Source organism: Xylaria bambusicola (genome assembly GCF_022495145.1).
Source record: "Xylaria bambusicola strain CBS 139988 unplaced genomic scaffold F5B22scaffold_1, whole genome shotgun sequence".
Taxonomy (NCBI): domain Eukaryota; kingdom Fungi; phylum Ascomycota; class Sordariomycetes; order Xylariales; family Xylariaceae; genus Xylaria; species Xylaria bambusicola.
In genome coordinates, this window is record NW_025953554.1 from 481,096 (window position 1) to 500,631 (window position 19,536).

General features: G+C 47.3%; 7 protein-coding genes across 7 annotated transcripts; 3 read left to right on the top strand and 4 right to left on the bottom strand.

Moving 5' to 3' along the window:
* Positions 1–1,697: 1,697 nt before the first annotated feature.
* F5B22DRAFT_582551 (major facilitator superfamily domain-containing protein) lies at positions 1,698–4,067 on the bottom strand. The gene is made up of 5 exons (XM_047973311.1): positions 3,565–4,067; positions 3,251–3,511; positions 3,091–3,183; positions 2,639–3,033; positions 1,698–2,519 (listed from the first exon to the last, which is right to left on the bottom strand). Exons 1-5 carry the CDS (start codon positions 3,611–3,613, stop codon positions 2,007–2,009), a joined length of 1,311 nt encoding a protein of 436 aa, XP_047836234.1. The 5' UTR covers positions 3,614–4,067; the 3' UTR covers positions 1,698–2,006.
* A 1,545-nt stretch (positions 4,068–5,612) lies between these two features.
* On the top strand, positions 5,613–7,061 carry F5B22DRAFT_6948 (uncharacterized protein). Its single transcript, XM_047980487.1, has 3 exons — positions 5,613–6,094; positions 6,207–6,517; positions 6,623–7,061. Exons 1-3 carry the CDS (start codon positions 6,049–6,051, stop codon positions 6,731–6,733), a joined length of 468 nt encoding a protein of 155 aa, XP_047836235.1. The 5' UTR covers positions 5,613–6,048; the 3' UTR covers positions 6,734–7,061.
* On the bottom strand, positions 6,995–8,599 carry F5B22DRAFT_6937 (RTA1-domain-containing protein). The gene is made up of 2 exons (XM_047980486.1): positions 8,052–8,599; positions 6,995–7,974 (listed from the first exon to the last, which is right to left on the bottom strand). The coding sequence occupies exons 1-2, from the start codon at positions 8,354–8,356 to the stop codon at positions 7,389–7,391; spliced, it is 891 nt and encodes a 296-aa protein (XP_047836236.1). The 5' UTR covers positions 8,357–8,599; the 3' UTR covers positions 6,995–7,388.
* Positions 8,600–8,784: 185 nt separating this feature from the next.
* Positions 8,785–10,278, top strand: F5B22DRAFT_582556 (uncharacterized protein). Its single transcript, XM_047973312.1, has 3 exons — positions 8,785–9,014; positions 9,087–9,444; positions 9,499–10,278. The coding sequence occupies exons 1-3, from the start codon at positions 8,877–8,879 to the stop codon at positions 10,158–10,160; spliced, it is 1,158 nt and encodes a 385-aa protein (XP_047836237.1). The 5' UTR covers positions 8,785–8,876; the 3' UTR covers positions 10,161–10,278.
* Positions 10,279–11,115: 837 nt separating this feature from the next.
* On the top strand, positions 11,116–12,911 carry F5B22DRAFT_6978 (Cloroperoxidase). The gene is made up of 4 exons (XM_047980492.1): positions 11,116–11,436; positions 11,558–11,798; positions 11,876–12,171; positions 12,266–12,911. Exons 1-4 carry the CDS (start codon positions 11,343–11,345, stop codon positions 12,397–12,399), a joined length of 765 nt encoding a protein of 254 aa, XP_047836238.1. The 5' UTR covers positions 11,116–11,342; the 3' UTR covers positions 12,400–12,911.
* Positions 12,912–13,125: 214 nt separating this feature from the next.
* On the bottom strand, positions 13,126–13,540 carry F5B22DRAFT_640823 (uncharacterized protein; the record flags this gene model as incomplete). Its single annotated transcript, XM_047977897.1, has 2 exons — positions 13,126–13,372; positions 13,440–13,540. 2 exons carry the CDS (start codon positions 13,538–13,540, stop codon positions 13,126–13,128), a joined length of 348 nt encoding a protein of 115 aa, XP_047836239.1.
* Positions 13,541–14,802: 1,262 nt separating this feature from the next.
* Positions 14,803–18,091, bottom strand: F5B22DRAFT_582560 (uncharacterized protein). The gene is made up of 3 exons (XM_047973313.1): positions 16,784–18,091; positions 16,039–16,717; positions 14,803–15,965 (listed from the first exon to the last, which is right to left on the bottom strand). Exons 1-3 carry the CDS (start codon positions 17,800–17,802, stop codon positions 15,294–15,296), a joined length of 2,370 nt encoding a protein of 789 aa, XP_047836240.1. The 5' UTR covers positions 17,803–18,091; the 3' UTR covers positions 14,803–15,293.
* Between the last annotated feature and the right edge of the window lie 1,445 nt (positions 18,092–19,536).

The following is a 19,536-nucleotide window of genomic DNA, read 5'->3' on the forward strand; positions in this document are numbered from 1 at the left end:
CTTAAAAAGCAGGCAAGACTATTCGGGGATTAAGTAGTCATGTCAAAATGCGAACCATAGGACTTCCCATCACTTGCAAATTATATATGCATGGCCCCCAATCAACCTGTTATTCTATTTCGGATACTGGAGGTGGCGCAGTAGGATTCATAGGTGCATGGTAACAAATAGCTTATAACAATGGAAGAGATATAGGCTTGGAACTTGATGATATTCACAATATAATGATCAACTAGGGCTGCATGAGTCCTTGACTGACCAATTCCTTCTTGGCATTGGTGGCTTGTTTTATGAAGCGAAGTCTGTATAACCTCACTCTCAATATTGCCTGCATGTTTTTGAAGATCATGAACAGCCTGAAATGGCCTTTCGTATGACCGAAGCGCAAGGCGAACTGCATGTTCAGCTTGTACGCGTGTGAAACTGCACATGTGACTTAGGTGCCCATGACTTTCGTTACGGATGTGAGCGCATCAACGCCTCTATTAGGTAATTCTATCGTCCCCTCTATTCAACGCATTTATCTCCGTGTCTCTGTATGAAAAATGGCTGTCTCAGCGCTACATACTAAATTATGAAGTAAGCAGGATGTTCAGCAGCGGCTGGCTTGTGTAGCACCAGCTGAAGGACATTAATAATTCCGGGCCAACCAGCTACTCCCGATACCACCCTATATTACAGGGTTTGTAATACAGGCCTCAAATTGAAGTAGAATGTCATTTATGTTGTTGGGGGCCTAAAGGCCTGGTTCGTTACTAGCTTAGCAGATCCTAGATCTCATGAACATATGCACCACATCACGCATACGGAACCTTCTATCTCCCCCAAAACCTATTGAGTGGCCTTATCCCAGAAGCAAACTCGACTGCAATGCAGTTGAGGGTCTCTTTAAACACATTGCCCATATAGAGGTTCGGTCATATTAGCAACCTTTGATTTCAGGTACCTAGGCATAACGCTATGTGGGTGGTAGTCAATATGGACTTCTGGCGAGATGATTTCTTGTTGGTGTCGCAGCACTCTATATACGTGATTTCAGGCGGTTGGGTTTTATATTATGTAATCTTTTGATAGTGTCGCGGTATCACGCTGCATTGTTATTCAGTGACAGTTGCCGAAATCGCTTGCACTTAGACACCCTTACATCGGCGTCCGCCAGAGTTAGTGTGGGAAGTCCAGATTCCGTCGAATCGCTTTTTAAAGCCCGTTCGCCGTCGCGTTTGGTCAATATAACCTTGCGATCAAACGTGTGGAGTTAGAGAACAGATCATGCCATGAAAGGTAAGAGAGGAGATACGACGAATACTTGAAGATATTTCAAGGTCGATATACCCCTGTGTAGGTTGGGATGTTCGATTTGGAGTCGGTCTTTTTCGATTACTATTGACAGCTAGTCTCATTGATGCTCCATAGCTGGATAAAGAACTTCTCAACCGCTTTCGAATGTGGATGGCTAGCGCATAAGGAAAACTGTGCTATTATCTTGGACCTAGTTCAGACACGCCATGGCGTGCTGACATCTCCCATGCTTCAGGATAGCCAGATACTGCCTCAGACTAGCCATGGTTTGCCGGCATCTCATACATTCCAGCTTTAACAAAATCCGTTTGTTGCAGATGTCCTTGAATCTTTGAAGTTGAAGCGTCACATTGTTTGCTTCGTTTCCGCCTTCGCTGTTGTCTATTCCCAAACGACGCCGTTAGACGTTCGAGCAGTCTAACGGTTATTATATAGCCCACCTACGTTCAACAAGGCGTTATACTGGTGGAAGAGAACAGGTAGACTGTTGAATAATCTTTTTTAAGACTTGATGGTTCTATTTCTGTATATTGAATGTCTATTTTGACCATGTCGTTCTCACTTGCCGTGAGATTATTGAGTCTTTGAGGATATACGCCATAGCGAATCGACGCCCATAGTCTATGTCTTAAATCTAATAAACCATCAAATCTAGCCGCCTAGCTGTTTAAGTATGCGATTATATGCATGATATTTCGTGAGCGAGTTTAGAATAGGACCGTCAGTCGCCACCCTGTAGACAGACCCCTAGCCACGACGAAAGCAATTAGAGCCGCCACGTAGAGGACACCAGCAAATATAATCAGCCCGTTATACGAGCCGTGGTTCTTCTCCAGAATAACGCCTGCAATAGGCACCCCGATTAAGGTACCAAAACTCGCGAGAAAGAACGCCGTGCCACTTCGCTTGCCGTAGTCCTCGGTTCGGCACACTTGGCCGATACACACAGGCGTTAAGCTGATGGCAGCGCCCGACCAAAAGCCGAATAGGGGTGCGAACGAAATGACTTGCGCTGCATTTGTACCGGCAGAGTACCAGAGGGCTAGGACCGTGGCCACACACGCAAGCGCTGTAACACACATCGTATTGAATGATCCGAAGCGGTCAGCAATATAGCCGGGAAGTGCTCGGCCAGGGACAGCACCGGCATTTAATAAGGCGTTTAGTAGATAGGCTGTCTGTCGATCTAGACCAGCATGTATGGCGTGAGAACATACATACTATCAACAAGTACTTAGAACACATGCCGGCGCAGAGAGGGAACTGCCAGGACCTCGAATATTGGGTTGATTGCAAGGAATACAGTTATGGAAGAAAGAAAACATGAGGAACAACTTACCGTGTATGGAATGAAGACAGCGAACTCGATCAGAAAGGTAGCGAGAGCAGTGGAGGCGAATCGTGGCTCAGATAGGGATTTGAAATCAACAGAAGCACCGGCCTTCTTATTCGGCGGCAGTCTCTTTCGAAGGAGGCAGGACGCAGTAATACCAGCAGCCACGTTTACAAAGCTGACAATACGCAGGGCCCATCCGAAGCCAACGCGGGGAGCAGCATATAGAATGATCAGAGGGAAGACGACGCCCCCTATCCCCCCTGCTGTGCAAGCTACCCCGGTTGCGAGGGCGCGTTTCCTGTAGAACCAGTGGCCAACGGCGGATATGCTCGGGTTGAACAGTAAAGACGCAGAGATGCCGCCTAAGACGCCAAAGGAGAGCAAGTACTGGTAGAACTCTGATAATGAATTAACTTTTGGTGTAAGAGCGATAAGGACAAGGGTGGGTAAAGTACCTTTAGAAACACTGAAGAGAAACACCGACGCAACAATGCCAATACTACCCGGAATCACCAGCAGTCGCACAGGATACGCATCGAAGATCGGACCTGTGGGCGGAATTTCAATTTATTTAGTTGAATTGGGCTTTCTGAATGGTATTCTGGTATAACTCACCCGTCTGCGCACCGGTAAAGTAGAGAAAGAAGGCGTACGTGCTGAAGATCCATCCAATCGTAGACTCTGGCAGGTCTGACAGCTCGTTCTCGGATACCCAGGCCTGCAGAATGGCGAGTGTGTTGAGCAAGCCCATTGAAGGAATCATAGCGCACCAAGCGCCTAGTACGACCAGCCATGCCTCAGTGCCACCCTCTGGGTATGCTGACGGGTCATCTTCTACTTCATTGTCTTCCATCGAATTTCTTCGGGCTGGAAGCTCTATCTTCGTTTAGCACTTACTCGAGGTACGGGGAATATTGGGATAGAGGTACCATTGCTGGCCAGCTGTGGCTCGAGACCGGACTCAGTGGTGCTGCCCATATTGTCATCCGACGCACCGAGAAGGCGGCAGGTAAATGATGGCGAAAGCTGTAGTGAACAGAGCAGAGGAAAATTGCGTGTTTATCGAATTTACGAGACCGCTTGTTGTATGTATACTATCATTCCAACGATTCACCACATACCGTCAGTGGAGACCACGCCATTCGGATCTACACTAACCGACGAGGCTTTTGAGCACAGGGCACGTGGCGTTTCTCTGCGTATTCGGATATCAAGTGCAAACATTCAGCGTTTCTCATGGGATAGAGAGTGTATAGTATCAGAATGTAAGATCAAGACATGCTGCTACATTACAAAGAAACTCCCGAGGGCCTGTCTGAGCCTGACGCTTTAGGTAGTTTTAAGGTCATCTAGCGGAAGATATGCGCCTTAGCTACACTGTAAATGCTGCGTAGCTAGGTACCTGCTTGCTTCCATTAGGTTAATACTAGCCGATCTACGGCAGCTAGCTACAGCCTATGCGGCGCTATCCCATTGTATGTCTCGGATAATGAGCCTACGTACTATTTCCACCTGTACTACCTACTGAGCAGATACTGAGGTACTGGGAGATTGAGTGAAGATTAACCAAGGTACACTTCCATGTAGTATTAAATACCTACATAATTTATACGCAAAACAATACAGAAATACTAGACAGTAGCATCATACGAGTACGAGGTATCAACGTACAAAGTACGTACATCCTACTCTGGCGGCTCTGGCAAACTGTTCATGTAGTGTCGCGTCGTATATGAAGCGCCACCACCCGCGATTCATTTATCACGTAATACTTTCTTCCAGTCCCTTGTACCCATGTCCTACAGTAAGAAACCATCGATCAAGATAAGTATCACAGACTGCCTCTAAGACTTTCATCTTCTCTTCATGGGTATGTATACCTAATGAATCTTTTGTTGGAGTGCGCTCAGAGGCGACAACAAGAACGAGATCGTCGTTGACGGTCCCGAAATTCTGACGGCATCACCGAACCCCTTGCGTGTGTAACCTGTATGTGTTGGGAGAAAAGATCTGTGTAGGGGCTTGGCATCATTAATTGGTTCGTTTCTGCCATACCTATACCCAGTTGAAGATGACAGACGCAGCGGCCGTGGCCGAATTCCTAAAGATGCGCAATCCTGAGCTGATACCTCGCCACTCTGTTCTCGTCTTGTTCATACACAGAGACAGACTTCGAGCAGGACATTCTGGTATTGCACGTCTCTCAAGTTGGTGATGCATATTTGGTTTCTGAAAATGCGGATTGTCTTGCTAGCCGGAGCGGTTCTGGCCTCGTAGTTTTCAACTGTTTCGTAGTCCTCGCGATCGTCACTGTTCATGATATTTCCTATAGCCGCAGCACTAGGTTTCTGGAAGCGAGAGCACCATGTATTTAAGAGAAAGTTCGATGCGGAGATGTTCAAAATGTGTATGACGGCTCCGAAAAAAGGCGGCTGGGTGTCTCACTGGCGTCCCCGCGTAATCTGGGGCCGGGCGATTTCGGCATAAGATGCTGAAGTTATCGAGATCATACATTTCTCGCATCCCCACTTCTTAGCTCTAGCACACCTAACAAGATATGAATGATAATGGTAGCGCCGCGAGCGCCGGTACAGCTCTAGCCGCCACAGCTGCAATGCATGGCGTGAAATTGCCGTCTAGACTCGGCGTGGTGGAGGGAACTGGCCAAAGCGTGATTAGTATCGCGGGGTAGCGACGAAAATACATAATGGCTACCCCCCGACCAAGAACACCCCGTCAAAGGAACTCATGACTTTTGGCTTTTGTTGAGTATTCATTCCCGAAATTTGCAATATGGAGTGCATGCTTACTTCATCCTGCAAGCGACGTGCCTTCTCTAGCGCAGCAATTTTTGCGATCATCCGAAGCATCTCAAGTCATTTAGAGCTGATCTCCCCTTTACCATCTACATACCTCGATGGCGAAGTCGATGGCCACAATCACGTATCTACCTTTATCCGCTCACGTCGTGTGAAGCACGTACATACTCGAGATACTGTCCCTGGACCCAAGGCAGCCGATAAGCCATCATATCAAAGATAGGTAATGCGGACTAGCAGTGGCGCCTTATGAGCTTCTAGATCTCCATCTTCCGCTTCCCGGAACAAGTCCCGTGTCACCCATGCTTGGGGCTATGGAGCGGCTCAACTAGGGTCCGCAGATCGTGTAGATAACACTGCTTAATTGCCTATCAGAGATCGACTTAGCTGTCTAGAGCATAGAAAGCCCCTTGACCTGATCCCTTACGCGCCTTGGCGGGCCACTAGGGCCCATCAAAGTGCGAGATCCCGAGCATACACCGATGGTTTCGGGCCCGTTGCCGTCTCCGATCCGCGCCCGGGTCCGCTGCTGACGTTCAGCTCGAGCTTTTATTATATGAGATACAGGCGGTTAGAACATTCGATGTCCGCATCATGTATGAAACTCCAGCTTTCCTCTCATCACCGGATTTCATCAAAAGTGAGTCACCTTCATCGTATTACCTGTCTCCTCCCTCAAACTAGTCAGCCCGTCTCATGGCGCAGTTCAGTTTCAAAGTTCTTCTCGCTAACCAGTATATTCTTCATGAAAGTGTCTAAAGAATTAGTTCCTCTTACTGTCATCAAGGGCGCTGGCCATGAGTACATTCAGCTGCCCGAGGGCAAGAACGCCCTGACAGCTGACTTTCACTCCATCCGAACCCAGACTACAGACTCCCCTACCTACCTCACTTCTGGGTTCTACAAGATAGTTGCTGGGCCATCTCTCCCATTGCATTATACGTGTGAGGAGACGAAATATGTCCTCAGCGGCCAGATAGATGTCCTTGATGAGGCCACTGGTATTCAACACCATCTAGTGCCTGGAGACTTTGCCTTCTTTTACGTTGGGTCCAAGGTTCAGGTTCGTCTGCCATCTCATTATGCCGCACTATGTTCGGACCTTGATCTCTCTTCTTCGTATCGAATACAATATGTTCATGAATAGGCGATTAACAAAATTGCATAGTTCTCGACCAAGAACGAAGGGGTCGCCTTTTACGCTGTTACACGACCTGTTAAGGGAGAGCACATTAACCTTAAGGGGCGGGAGGAGTCGAAATCGAAATCCAAATTGTAAAATACCAACTATAATGCGAGCGAATAATTCATAAATTCTGTACCAATATCACGAATATCTTACATTTGGCTACGTATATCACGATTTCGCCGCTTACGTCACTTGATACGTCACTCGGTTCTCCATTCAGGGTGCAATCTTGTCACGGAATAGTGTCCACGTGGTGATATAGCATTATTGATGGGATCACTTATTAACTGAAGACCTTCAGGGTCAGGCGTATAGGTTACAACTTGAACTTAGATCATCTGAATACAGTGTCAAAGCTCTCCGTTTCCCGTAACCATCAAGAAGCACCCAAGGCTATGTATGTTAAGGTCAGGACGAGAGCTTCGAGTAATACTTTCCATTTACAGAATTACTCAAGATGTAGACACGAAGCAAGCAACACTATTAGGGCTTTAACTTCCGAATCTAGTATATAGATGTAATCGTCTTACTTCTATTATGATATTTCCTAAGATCGCCTCCGCTCTATAAATATGAATCGAATTTGTTGTACAGACATAGAAGATTGTAATAACTGAAAATGGTACCGAACTGTCTCGAAACTAAAGAAGCGCGAATCTAATCATCGTGCCGGCCAACTCCCCATAGGCACATTGATAACTCATCGGAAAGATGTTATATGAAGTTACTGGTTTCATATACCGGATTAAGCTGTAGTTCCTGATAAGAGCTCCATGCTGTGACGACTGGTCTTTCCGTAATCATATTTTTGCTCAGTCTGGAGCATGAAAACGGGGTGGGCAGCAACAATGATGGTTGTGGCAATTATTATGGGGAATCCGTCAAATATGATAAAAAGTAACTCGTCGTGAATTAAATCTCCTCTGATACCCTCTGATAATTCTGCCACCCGGAAAGCCGATCGACCGATAATTAAGAGAATGGCGATTATTATGAGAATAGCAAATGTTCGAAGGCGTTTTGCTCGATGCATGGGCAAGTTGGAAGATGCAGGGTGCCAAATATTGCTGGGCCAGAGGACCGCTCCAAATAGAAGGAAGAAGGTGGTGAGAGAGACGAGCTGGAAAGTCAAGCCGGCAATGACAATCGCTGCCCCAGGGGTCACTCCTGTTGTTGTGACGTCTTCGGTAACCGAAACAGCACCTCCAGCACCTTGCACCACTAATGCGATTATATCGCAAGGAATGAAAAGTCGTGAGTATAATCTTGGGTTAATGTTGAGGATGCCCCGTCCTAGGAAGTCGGCCATGCGACCGATACAAACATACAAGCTATTTTGATATTAATCGTCAGCCGCTCAGCATAATCAATATGGAAACATAATCACTTAAAAAAGGGGGGCACTTACGAGGCACTTGCAAAAACGGGAGCGAAAGTGATGATGGAATATTGAAGGATCCATCCCGTAGAAAACCAGGGATCATTGTGGCCCAGAATCCGAGCCACGTAACCAACAAGCTCGAGCAAAGATCCAACGAGGATAGCAATGGTGTAGGTGAGCCACCTACGCTTCCATACAGCGATGATAACGCAGTATGAAGCTGCGATACCGTACGCAACAACGAAGAAGACGTTGATTCCCAGATTTGGTTGGTAACCGTACCATGATTGTACTGGGTCGCACGTCTGCACCGTGCACTGTATCTCCGCCATATGTCCAGCTTTTCTCCGGCGCGAATCAGGTGAGAGAAAAGGGAGGGAAACAATTATTTTCAAATTGTTTGAAGATTGCTTCTTGTAACTTGGTCTTCAACCGGGAAAGTCTGACCTATCATGGGGAAACTTGAAGTAGGGTGATATTAGGGCACATCGAGTTTAAAAGATCTGCTTGTAGAACAGATTTGGTATTTAAGTCTATTCTAATGCATGGTCGTCCCTGTTCGTATTCATTCGTAGTATGTGTAGTCGAAACCCCTTAGAAGTCTAGGGTCTATTGTGCCATGTGGGCACGAGCTCGCATATCTCGGATCAGCTCGGATTGACCCGAAAGTCTTGGTGGAGTGGAGTGGTGGCTGTGACCTGACTCGGCTATCTCGCTTTGATCTCCTGCAGAGGTAAAATAACGAAAAGCCGCTAACCAAAGTAATTCTCTGTAGTAGTTTTTAGACTGATTCAGCACCCGAATAACCCGAACTCTTGCTCCTGTCCGGCTTGCGTCGTGAGACATGCCTCTATGGATGCAACTTCGCCCCTGACGCCCGAATCAGCCCAACAACGCGGCGGGGCTACCTCTTCCTCTGCCGCTGGGCCTAGAAGAGCCCACCAAAAGAGCCGCCTTGGCTGCAAGACGTGCAAGTCAAGGAAAATCAAAGTAAGTCTTCCTCTTCGGTGACCATTCCAACCTTTCATCTTAGGAATCACGAGCATTAACCTGTTGATCAAGTGCGACGAGCAAAAGCCAGCATGTGGCAACTGTATCAGACATCATGTCCAGTGCGACTTCGTCGAAACTTCGGCGGCACCGTCTCGCTCTCCAAGCACGAGTTTTCTAGATTTGAATATGGACCAACTAGAACTACTTCACAATTATACCACAAGCACTTACGCCACGCTTTCTGAGAGCCCCGTCATTCGGGACTTCTACCGGATCACTGTGGTCCAGATTGGTCTAGAATGCGACTACGTCATGAGATCTCTCCTGGCCGTATCGAGCCTTCAGTTGGCTTATTATCGACCGCATATGAGAGAGCATTACCGGTCGACAGCGGTGCATCATCACGAGATCGCCTCTAGGATTGCTGGTCTGTACTGCGTACCTCAAACAACATGAAGATGGTCCTGACTCCGCTCCATAGGTAACCTAATGCAGGATCTAAACGCGTCCACGGTCGAGAAACTGTTTCTATTCTCCACGTTGACTGTTTTCTATGCCTTCGGGTGCCCACGACGCGACGACCAACTTCACCTAGTCGGCGAGAGCGATATCCCCAACTGGTTCTTCCTGCACCAAGGCACCCGTGCCTTGTCCGAGCTTGCGAGCACACGATTAGATGGGGCTCTGGCCCCTATTTTTCAACATGGCATCGATCGCTGGCAAGCACGAGAAGTTTCCCGGCAAACCGTATCCCCTGTGCACCAGCATCTCGACAGGCTGCAGACCTCGATCGAGCGCAGCGAGCCAGACGCAGCACTTCGAAATACGTATATAAATGCAATCTCAGAGTTGCGTAAATCGTTTCTATCTATGGAATGTGGGCGCGGTCAGGCCTATGAAGTGACGGACATCTTCATCTGGGTTTTCGTGGTCGGCGATGATTTCGTGCCGTTACTTCGCGTGCCGACGCAAAGCGCCGTGACCATCTTAGCATTCTTCTGTGTCTTGTTAAGGGGTTTGAAGAGTCAATGGTGGTTAAATGGCTGGGCAGACTATCTGATGGCAAAATCGTATGCATTGCTGGACAGAGAGCATCGCCTTTGGATTCAATGGCCGATGGAGGAAATTGGATACATCCCGTAATTAATCGTACATGGATCACGTCAACAACAAAATACTAGCACATTATTTCGTGAGGGCTGCCTCACAAAGAAGATGTATCCATAAGTAATTCATATACAGCGATTAAATTCTATTATGACTGAGAGAGCATTCTAATTCCTAAAGTGATAAAGAAACTAAGGGCTTATCGCTATAACTTCAGCCTTAGAGTTCAGGAAGTAGTATCGCATTGACTGCGCTTACATTTTTCTCCACTGTTTCAGTATTCTAGCTTTGGGAAGGCTCAGTGGGTGCATGGCTAATTTCGAGTCAGTAAGCGCACAAGAGTTAGACAGAAACCTCGGGTACAATGCGAGTACGAGTCCCTCGAGTGCGAGGTCCCACTCGTCTGACCGATTATGAGAGCAGATAGATGCCTTGGAGAATGAGCAATGTCCAATCGGAAACTGTCAAGCTAGGGGCAGGGGCTATGTTCGGAGCATTAACGTTGCGAGTAGATCAGATCCCTGGCGTCGTGCTGTCAGCTCCGCCCTTTTCCCTTGGCCGACTCCTTTTACTACATCAATTACGCGCTGCTATCTTCGTTAAGATCGTGGGCCGTTGGAATCCCAGGACCAGCCTATTTGCTGGATTAGCTGGGGGCTCTAACTTCTTGGTTGATAGGAGTCTGAGAAACTAACTGGCGATAATAACATCACAAGACGGAAGTCTTGTACTCGTGAGTAACGTTCTCTATACCATGAGTGCAGATCTAGATAAATCCTAATAAGCAATAACGTCAATCTAGGATATAAACCACCTCTCCAGTGACCTGTTGAAGCGATGATGTATACCTTGCCCCATGGCCACTCCCTGGCTGTGATGAGTAGAAATGATAATTCTACGCACGGTACTTGTGGTGCCTGTGATAGGAATTACGGGAAGTTGGAGAATCAAATGCCAGTTCACTTCGGATGCTCGGGATATGCGGGCTGTTGTTCGTATTCAACTCGGTGTTGATAGAACCCCTATTGTGCAACTCCATGGCAAGCACGAGGAACCAGAGAGCAAGGTGATGGTAGTTTGGTCGGGAAGCGCACAGAGCTCTTTCTCCTCTCCGCCTACTACAGTCCCGGAATTTAATATATAAACCGTATCATCGCCGTCAAGCACATCTAAGTTCTACGCTAGACACGCTGTTTTCCACGCCACTACTCAGCCAATATGAAGCTCATTTACCTTGCTGCCCCCTTTACCATGTCGGTGCTCGCCCTGCCGCGTGATAGGGGCGAATGGATGCCTCCCCAAGGAGATGCTGGTGAGTGCTTCACCTCAACCCAACTTGACTCGGTTTGCACTCGTGACGAATGATGGCCTGAACAGGAGGGCAAAATTCTATATTCAAACTCTTTAAAACTAACTCCTACTTCTTCGAGTAGTTCGTGGCCCTTGCCCTATGTTAAACACACTCGCCAACCATGGTTATCTGCCTCGTAACGGAAAAGGCATCAGCAGGGACGTCGCCATCGAAGTTTTGGACACAGTCATCAATTGGGATGTCAGCGTAGTTGGCCCCTTATACGACTTCGCGCAGCCTGTCAATCCGGCACCAAACGCCACGACTATCGACTTAGACCAACTCACTACTCACAACATACTCGAGCACGATGGCAGCTTGAGGTTAGCATCTCTTTCATTATTAATACTACTCCTCCGTGAGCCTTTACGCTGAGACTGATCCTCCTTTTCACTCATAGTCGACAAGATGCCTTTTTCGGCCCAGCCGATGTGTTCCATGAGGAGACCTGGAATGAGACGCTCTCATACTTCACCACCCCAAATATCAATGTGGCACAAGCAGCTAGAGCTCGCACGGCTCGCATAGTCACAGCAGCATCAACCAACCCCTCATTCACCCTACCTCAAATCGGAGCTTACTTCGACTATGGAGAGACGGCGGCCTACCAGTTCGTCTTTGGCACCTGGAACCTTGGAGCTGACAACATTAAGGACAAGATATCGACCTCCCTCGAAATGGTAGAATACTTTTTCAGTAAGTTGTCTCCAGTTCCTAGCCCAAAGACTCCGTCTCTGCGCGCGGTTGCCCCTTGTACGTCTAGAATTTCAAGTTGACCCATTGTTCATAGGGTACGAACGACTACCTTCGGAAAAGGGCTGGGTGCGGCCCATAAACCGCCTCACGTACGAAGTTCTAGTCAACTTTGTGCTTGAGAATCAGGCTTTGACTCAGGGCCAGATGAATGGGACTATCCCTTATTAGTGTATTAGACCACGTCAGTCTCGACGTTTTAGATCTGTTGGCATGTACGGTGGGCGTGGCTATACTACCCCTCACAGTGGATTCCTTCAGTGACTAGAACTTCAACTAAACAACATCAATACAACCCCTTGGCAACCCTTTCGTTCAACAGATCACATAACCGCTCACCGCTTATGCTTAAGCGCAACTTGAGTTAGCTTAAACTTAAATCAGTCTTAGTCAAGTTAATTTAGGATCGCTTAGTCTGGCTGACGAAGTCTATGACTCGGAAGTCATCCTTTACTCGTCACCATATGATTAAAAGTGTGTTTCTATATTTACCAACAGAACCGCCATTTCACTCATTGTGACAATACTTTCCTTCATCATGAGACGGTCGCATAAGACTGCGCCACGTTGTTACCACTAACTGATATTGCTTCCTTTTGAATATATGGGCTCAAAAAGTATAGGGGTGGCAGCCCAGCGAATCTCGATATGGGAGAGCCGGCTTATATGATACAGGCAGCTCTAGGGAAATACCCGCAATGACATCAATAGACTACAGCGAGAGCAACGTTTATTCTATTTGTTAAACCACGTATACTGCCTTCACTATAGCTCAAAGCCCCATCTTCATAGTTCTATTAACGCACTTATCCCGGTTTTTGCATTTGCCGCAGATGGTGCGCTAATGATATGACCTCCAACGACATCAACCCTTTTTGCAACGTCCCTCCCGAACGTCTAATAGTCCTTGTTGCGCACACACTTGACCGGAAGGTTCGCATGCCAGGACTTAGCAGAAGTGCTGATACAGGCTCCATTAGGGTAGCTGACGTCAAGTGACTTTGTGCCCGTGCAGGTACCCCCGTTTCCAGTCTTCTCACTCCAAAGCTCCCAATTGCCGGTCAAATAAACAGAGTGCGTCGTGTCGTCCATAGTCACGTCGTGCAAGAGGAACGAGTTGTGGCCGTAGTTGATCGAACCAGAGCTATATTGGATTATTGCTGTTAGCTAGACTAGCACAGTAGTGGGGAGAAGGGGCTTAGGAGCCTCACCAATCCTCGCTCTTATATTCGTTGGCCTTTGGACGAGTGGCACGAGGAGTATTCGCTGCGGTAGCCACTGCGGCCAGTGCAATCAGGCTGATCAAAAGCATTTTGGGATGGATTGATATGCTCGTGTTTGAGTTTTGAGTTTGTATTAACAAGACTGGATATGATTTGCTATGAGATTTGAGAAGGTTGATAGAGAACACTGGCGGCGGTGGACTTTGCATTTATAGCTGTGAAGATACTATTTCCTTTGATTCAGCCTTCCAGAGTAAACATTCCCCGAATAGGTCGTTGGGAACTTCTGAGACCTATGAGGCTATGGCCCGTAGCCCATAAGGTCAGCTTATACCGCCAAATCCTGATTATTACCTGTCATGCTCAAAAACGACGCTGTCAGACGTGAATACAGCCTAACGGTGTATATAGGCCCACTTCAGTACGACATTACCGCCTATTTCAATACGCGAAATTCAACGATGTCAGAATAAACAAGCAAAAGAATTTCACAAAAAACCGTGCGGCAGGGTAGCTAATAGCCCGTGGCCCACGCGGTCAGCTTATACTACCAAATCCCGATTTTCACCACATCTTTCAAATATGCGAAATGGAAAGATATTGGAATCAATAAGCAAAAGGAAGTCGGCTTGGCTGCGAAGAGCTGCCTGTCGTCTACCTTGATCTTCCATGCTACAGCCGCGGAAACTAATTGATACCGGTCCTCGTCCAAGGGGTTTCGTTAGATGGTGAGTCATAGTTTACCATGCATTGCCCACGTCATGTCTAGCTGAATGACTTGCCTTTATTCAATTTTGAGAAAACGTATCAGGGAAAGGTGTACCTACGTGAAAGGTCAAAAGCAGCTCCTTCGGCCATTATTGGCTCTATCTACGGTGTAGATCAGATTAAGGCATCGCTGTGTGCAGCATGTAATCAATGACCCACAAAGATTCTTTTTGGATCAGGGTAGAAAGACCTCATTTATCCGCAAGATCGCTCCATGCATCCATTATAGGACTCTAGCATCGGTCATCCCGTTTCCGACCGCGGGGCCTCTGCTTAGTCTGTTCAGGGGCAGCTCAGCCTGTTCACTGAGGCCCCCACCATAAAGCAGCGGGCTTCTCAGGTTTCGAGACGGAAATGGATTGTAGGGATCCGAGATTGACTTGGTATGAGGAACTAGTTCGAAACCACGACTAGGAAAATTTGGCGGTGATTATGTAGAAGCCCACGAAATGGTTTATTATCTCAAAGGTTAATTAGGGGGAGCTGGAGGCGCTGGCAGCAGGCACCACGGGTATGTAATAAGCCATGAATACAACATGACGCAAAAGGCGAATCGATGTAATACAGCTGGCAGTCCGTGACCTCGCTTGTTGGTAAATGAGCATAAAGAGGACTATCGCTTCACTAACGTAAATCATATAATACAGAAAAGTGCGTTATGGGGCCCCAAAATAAGAGAGGGCTTATGGCACTTCAGAAAAGAAGAAGACAGAACGCAAGAAATCAACAAAGTGCGTGATTGAAAAGGTGCTTCCAACAGCTCGGTTGTCCAACCTGGGTTCAGCTAATCTCGTTCTTTACAGCCGCAAGACAGTGCTTGAGACGATAATTAGGGGGGAAAGAGAGCTTGCCTCCAGGCCGCCGTCCCACGCCCCGCGGACAATACCAAGCTCAGGAAGTGAAAAATTGGCCCTAAAGCCACTATGTATTTAGAATAAATAGCTAGTTAACAGCTTGCCACGTCCTAGTACCCTTCCGGAGGCCCAGACTAACTGCAAAGCAGAATAGTCCCTACGACGGTAAACACCATCAATCAATCAGTCAAGCGGACAATACAAAGATCCGCCAGGTTAGTCAATGCTGCTGCTGTGGTCTGGTAGACGGAATTTTGGAACCGTCAGAAGAAGTAGGATTATATTGGATGGGGTTTGAGGCCTGGATAAGAGGGTGCGTGAGAGTGGTGGCTTTCGAAGGCGAAGCCAGAGGAACCTGAGATTCCTGAGCTGGCGCGTCGCTCTGCCGTAGCGTCGTTGCGTTTTCACTCTCGGCAGACTCCAGGTTGTCGTCCTCGGACGGTTTCTGAACCTCATCATCGGCCACGGCCGCTCCACCGTTTCTATTGCTTTTCCCCATGTTCTTTCTGATTTTCTCCAACGAGATGAATTTCAGCAAAAAGGCCTTCTTGGAGCACTTCTGGTTGGCGTTATTCAACTTTTTGTCGTCAGCTAGATCGTCATGACGTAATGCCAGGGGCTCGAGAATCTCGTCCGCCTGAGTTAGTGGGATGCTATCGGTACTGTGTGTCCAAGTGCCCATGCCGAACCCCTGGTAGCTGAGCCGCTGGATCTGGAGCGTCCAGCCGGTTTGCCACTCGAGAAGCTTGTATGGATTATACCCGCGACGCCTCTTAAGACAGTCGAAAATCGGCTCGAGGATGAATGAGACGATGACAATAAGGACGCCAACAACAAAGATAAAGGACAATCCAAAGACGCTGAAGGAAATATAATCTGTGCTAAGGATCATCTGGAGATAGAGACGAATACATATATAGTGAGCTCTTGTAGTGGAACTGGCGGATTGGAAAGAAGAAGCATACCTGGCTGTGACACAACTTCTCTTGGCTTGTGCCATTCGGGCCAAGCACGAACGAGTCTAGTGACGGGTCGTTAGGGCCAGTAGCTTGTTTGACAGCGGCCATCTGATACGATGCTAGCGACCCTTCCCACCAATTTGTGACGTCAAGCTGCCATTGGTTATCAGGCAGCGTCGTTTGGATGCCGTTATTCAAGGTTTGTGTGGAAATCAAAGCTTGACGGCCAAGTTCAGCAAGTATAGTTCCCGGGGACATCCAATACTCGTCCCAGAACCAGTTAAAGCGGACACCATTTATGTCCTTAGCAGTTCCATTGGCAGACACACCAAACAATTCCAAGGCACCTTCATACGCATCAGACTCACTAGCAAGTGGTCCACACCTGCTGCCCTCTGGCAGCCCTGTATTGCAAAGTTGAAGCTGTACAGTACAACCTAAAGGCGAGGCGGCTTCTTCTGTTCGCCACGTCGGCCATATCCCACTCGTTAATGAGTCCCTATAGTTTTGGCCCGGAACGGTGGCTCGATACCATGGATCATGTACAGGTTCCAAGAATATCACCCCATTCCCTTGGAGAAAAATTAGATCAACGTCGGCGTCTGCCCGGATGAGCTCAGGAATTGGGACAAAGTCTGAAGATGACGGATCGGGAGTGCTGTTAGCTGTTAAATAAGTCTTAGTACTGTCCACAAAAAATAGTTAGCTAAATGACTGCTCGGATTTCGCCTCTTTGGAGATAGAGTCTCACTCGAGTATGTAACTTGACCACGTGTGTGGTGCATCCAGTGGTTGTGTAGTATTGTACTGCCAGAGGGTCGTTGGGACACGATATGTATAGTTAACAGTCTTACTCGACATATCTTGATCTGCGCTTGGGAAAGTTGATGAACCATAATTATATGCTGTGTAATTAATCTCCTGGTCTAAGATGTCGCTTTTATAACCATCAGTATTCAGGGGTGCGCAGTGATAGACTTGTCTAACTAGAATCCGCTGATCTGGAGGAGAGTTTAGGCCGAGATCTGTATGACTGTCGATATATCCCGAGTCCAAACGGAGATTACTATTGTTACTGCGACATATTGCGTCGGCAAAAGGACAGAGGGCCTGAGTGTCAACTGATGAGCCCAGCCGGGGAACGACATATAATCCACAGCCAAAGCTACCAGTGCTATTTACCGAGTAGCATTGCTGGGCATAGGCCATGGAGTTCTGGGTCTCTTCAGAGATAAAGCGGTAGAAGCTGTTGAGGTCGCTGGTAGAATTCCCTACCCAATTCAAATTTCCGCATTTTGCGCTATCGAGTAGGACCGCGTTGCTGATACCCGCCGAGATCCAAGATGAAAATCCACCCGCGACTGTGAAACCGGCGAAGCACAGGGCAGCGGCCCCGAGGACGGGTAGCACTCGCAAAAACGCGGACTGGGCCCGGTGACGCCACGCGTGGCACAGCTGGACAAACTTCCAAAAGCTAGACTCAGAATTCGAAGAGTTACGTAGCAGCGCCTGTCGCTGGTGATGGAGCAAATCTCTGGATTCGGGAGTAGAGTAGTAGCGATGGAGAAAAAAGCAAAGAATTCTCCAAAAGCGGGAGGAGATAAGGCTGATGAAGGTAGCAACAAACGCAATAAGAAGATTACCATCAATATGTGAAAGTGTGAGGGTAACGCCCATAACAGAACCCCGCGACCAGTTGGTCCACACACCCGTGTAGATTTGGTAGGTGTTTGTCAGGCTGGACGTCGTCCAGTTCGTGGGTGTTGCCATATTGACGAGGGTTGTAATAATTAGATAGGGGTGGTCGATTGCAAGAACACGATACAGCAGCGATGGACTTCTTCTGCCCTAGATGGTCGTCTGCCTTTATGCTAGTTCCTCGACGGGGAATCAATAACTCTTGAGCAGCACTGGTCTGGCCTGAAATGTACTCAATCACAAAGGGGCAATATCCAAATTATCCTATCAGCTAAAGAAAAACGAAACAAAGCCTGCCTAGAGTTCTATTGCATCTAGGTAAATGCTAGAGTCCAGGCATAACTAACCGTGCCACGCCCCCTCGATAAAACCCCACGTTGCAGTGCATCCGTCCGACCGCCCCCAACAGAAAAAAGTGCATCTCATACCCAGAGTTTAACTGCCCAGCCCCTCGGTCAGTAGATAGGCTCGTAGCATCGACATTGGAGCTAGTGATCTGGAGCAGACTAAGCAGGGTGCTCCGGGGAAGATGATAAAGGACTGTCTATGGATTCTTGAGACGATTTCCGTAAAGTTCGGTTTCTGCCTTGCTAAGCCAGGCAGAAACAGGCAATACTTCTGTTCAAGGTCAAGCCAACCTTGCTTACACCCCCAAACCCCCCTTCATGACACGGGATTGTAGATACTCGACTTGGGTCGTGATTTAACTTAAGCCGATCGATGTGCCAGTAGTTGACCATCCTAAGGCACAGTCCAAGCTCGAATACATGGAACTGCTAATACATCTGACCTACCCCACACTCGTTAGTAGTGACCCCGTGATAATATCTCTAATATTAGCCCATAACCTCATAATTACTTATTCACCTCTTTCTTGGCTCGATCATCCACTTATTACAAGTCCAAGGTGAAGCACAATGCATTAACAGTGGCATTAAAACGATAAGTACCTCCTTCTATAGTGTTAGAATATTAATACTTGTTGTTGCACGAGAGTCTCTGAAGGCTTTGTGACTAGGCTAGGGTCATATACAGCGAGCCTTTTTGTCTGTAGTCCTAGTATCATGACATCTATTTCATTCCTTATGCACAAGTATTTCTCTATTATGGCTATATAATTGACATATTGTAGTTAGACTTATATATGTAGTCGGAGTCTCCAAGATTACGATTACGGATATTTCGACCCCTTTTAATTATATACCAGCTGTCTCCTTATTCCCATTGTTGAAACCTTGGAAGCATACATCTAAATCAGAATCAGAGAAATCTAGGTAGCAAGAGCATTATGTGTTAGGTAATAGAGCTAGTAATACCAAGGCAAGTCGAGATCAGATCAAGTTATTGCCAAGACTCTTTTATTGTCACGTGCAGGGTCAGGTCCGAATGAAGAAAAGAGAGAAATATACTTTTTCCTCAGTATGGAGTGGGCCTAGAATGGACCTAGGAGCCTAATACATAGCAAGTCTATTGATTGTGGGCGCCAACTATGAGTCTTTGCCTCTTTCACAGTGACCAGATGAAATCGACACCAATCTACACTTCCAGCAGTAATCAATTGAGCACGACAGTGAGGGAATCTGGCCATTGGTTGAAAAGAGAAAGAAGGGAAGAAGAAGGAAGTAGTTGGGCTAATAGACTGACTGCTAAAGGCTTAAGCTTAAGTCTTAATCAAGTAAAGCCATTGCGAAAATTTACATATGTAGCGCTATATTCATATTCTTAAAACATACAACTTTCCAAAGAGCGAAGCTAAATCTACAGTTATAGAACCATTCCGTCTGCCTACCATCTTTCAGCATAACC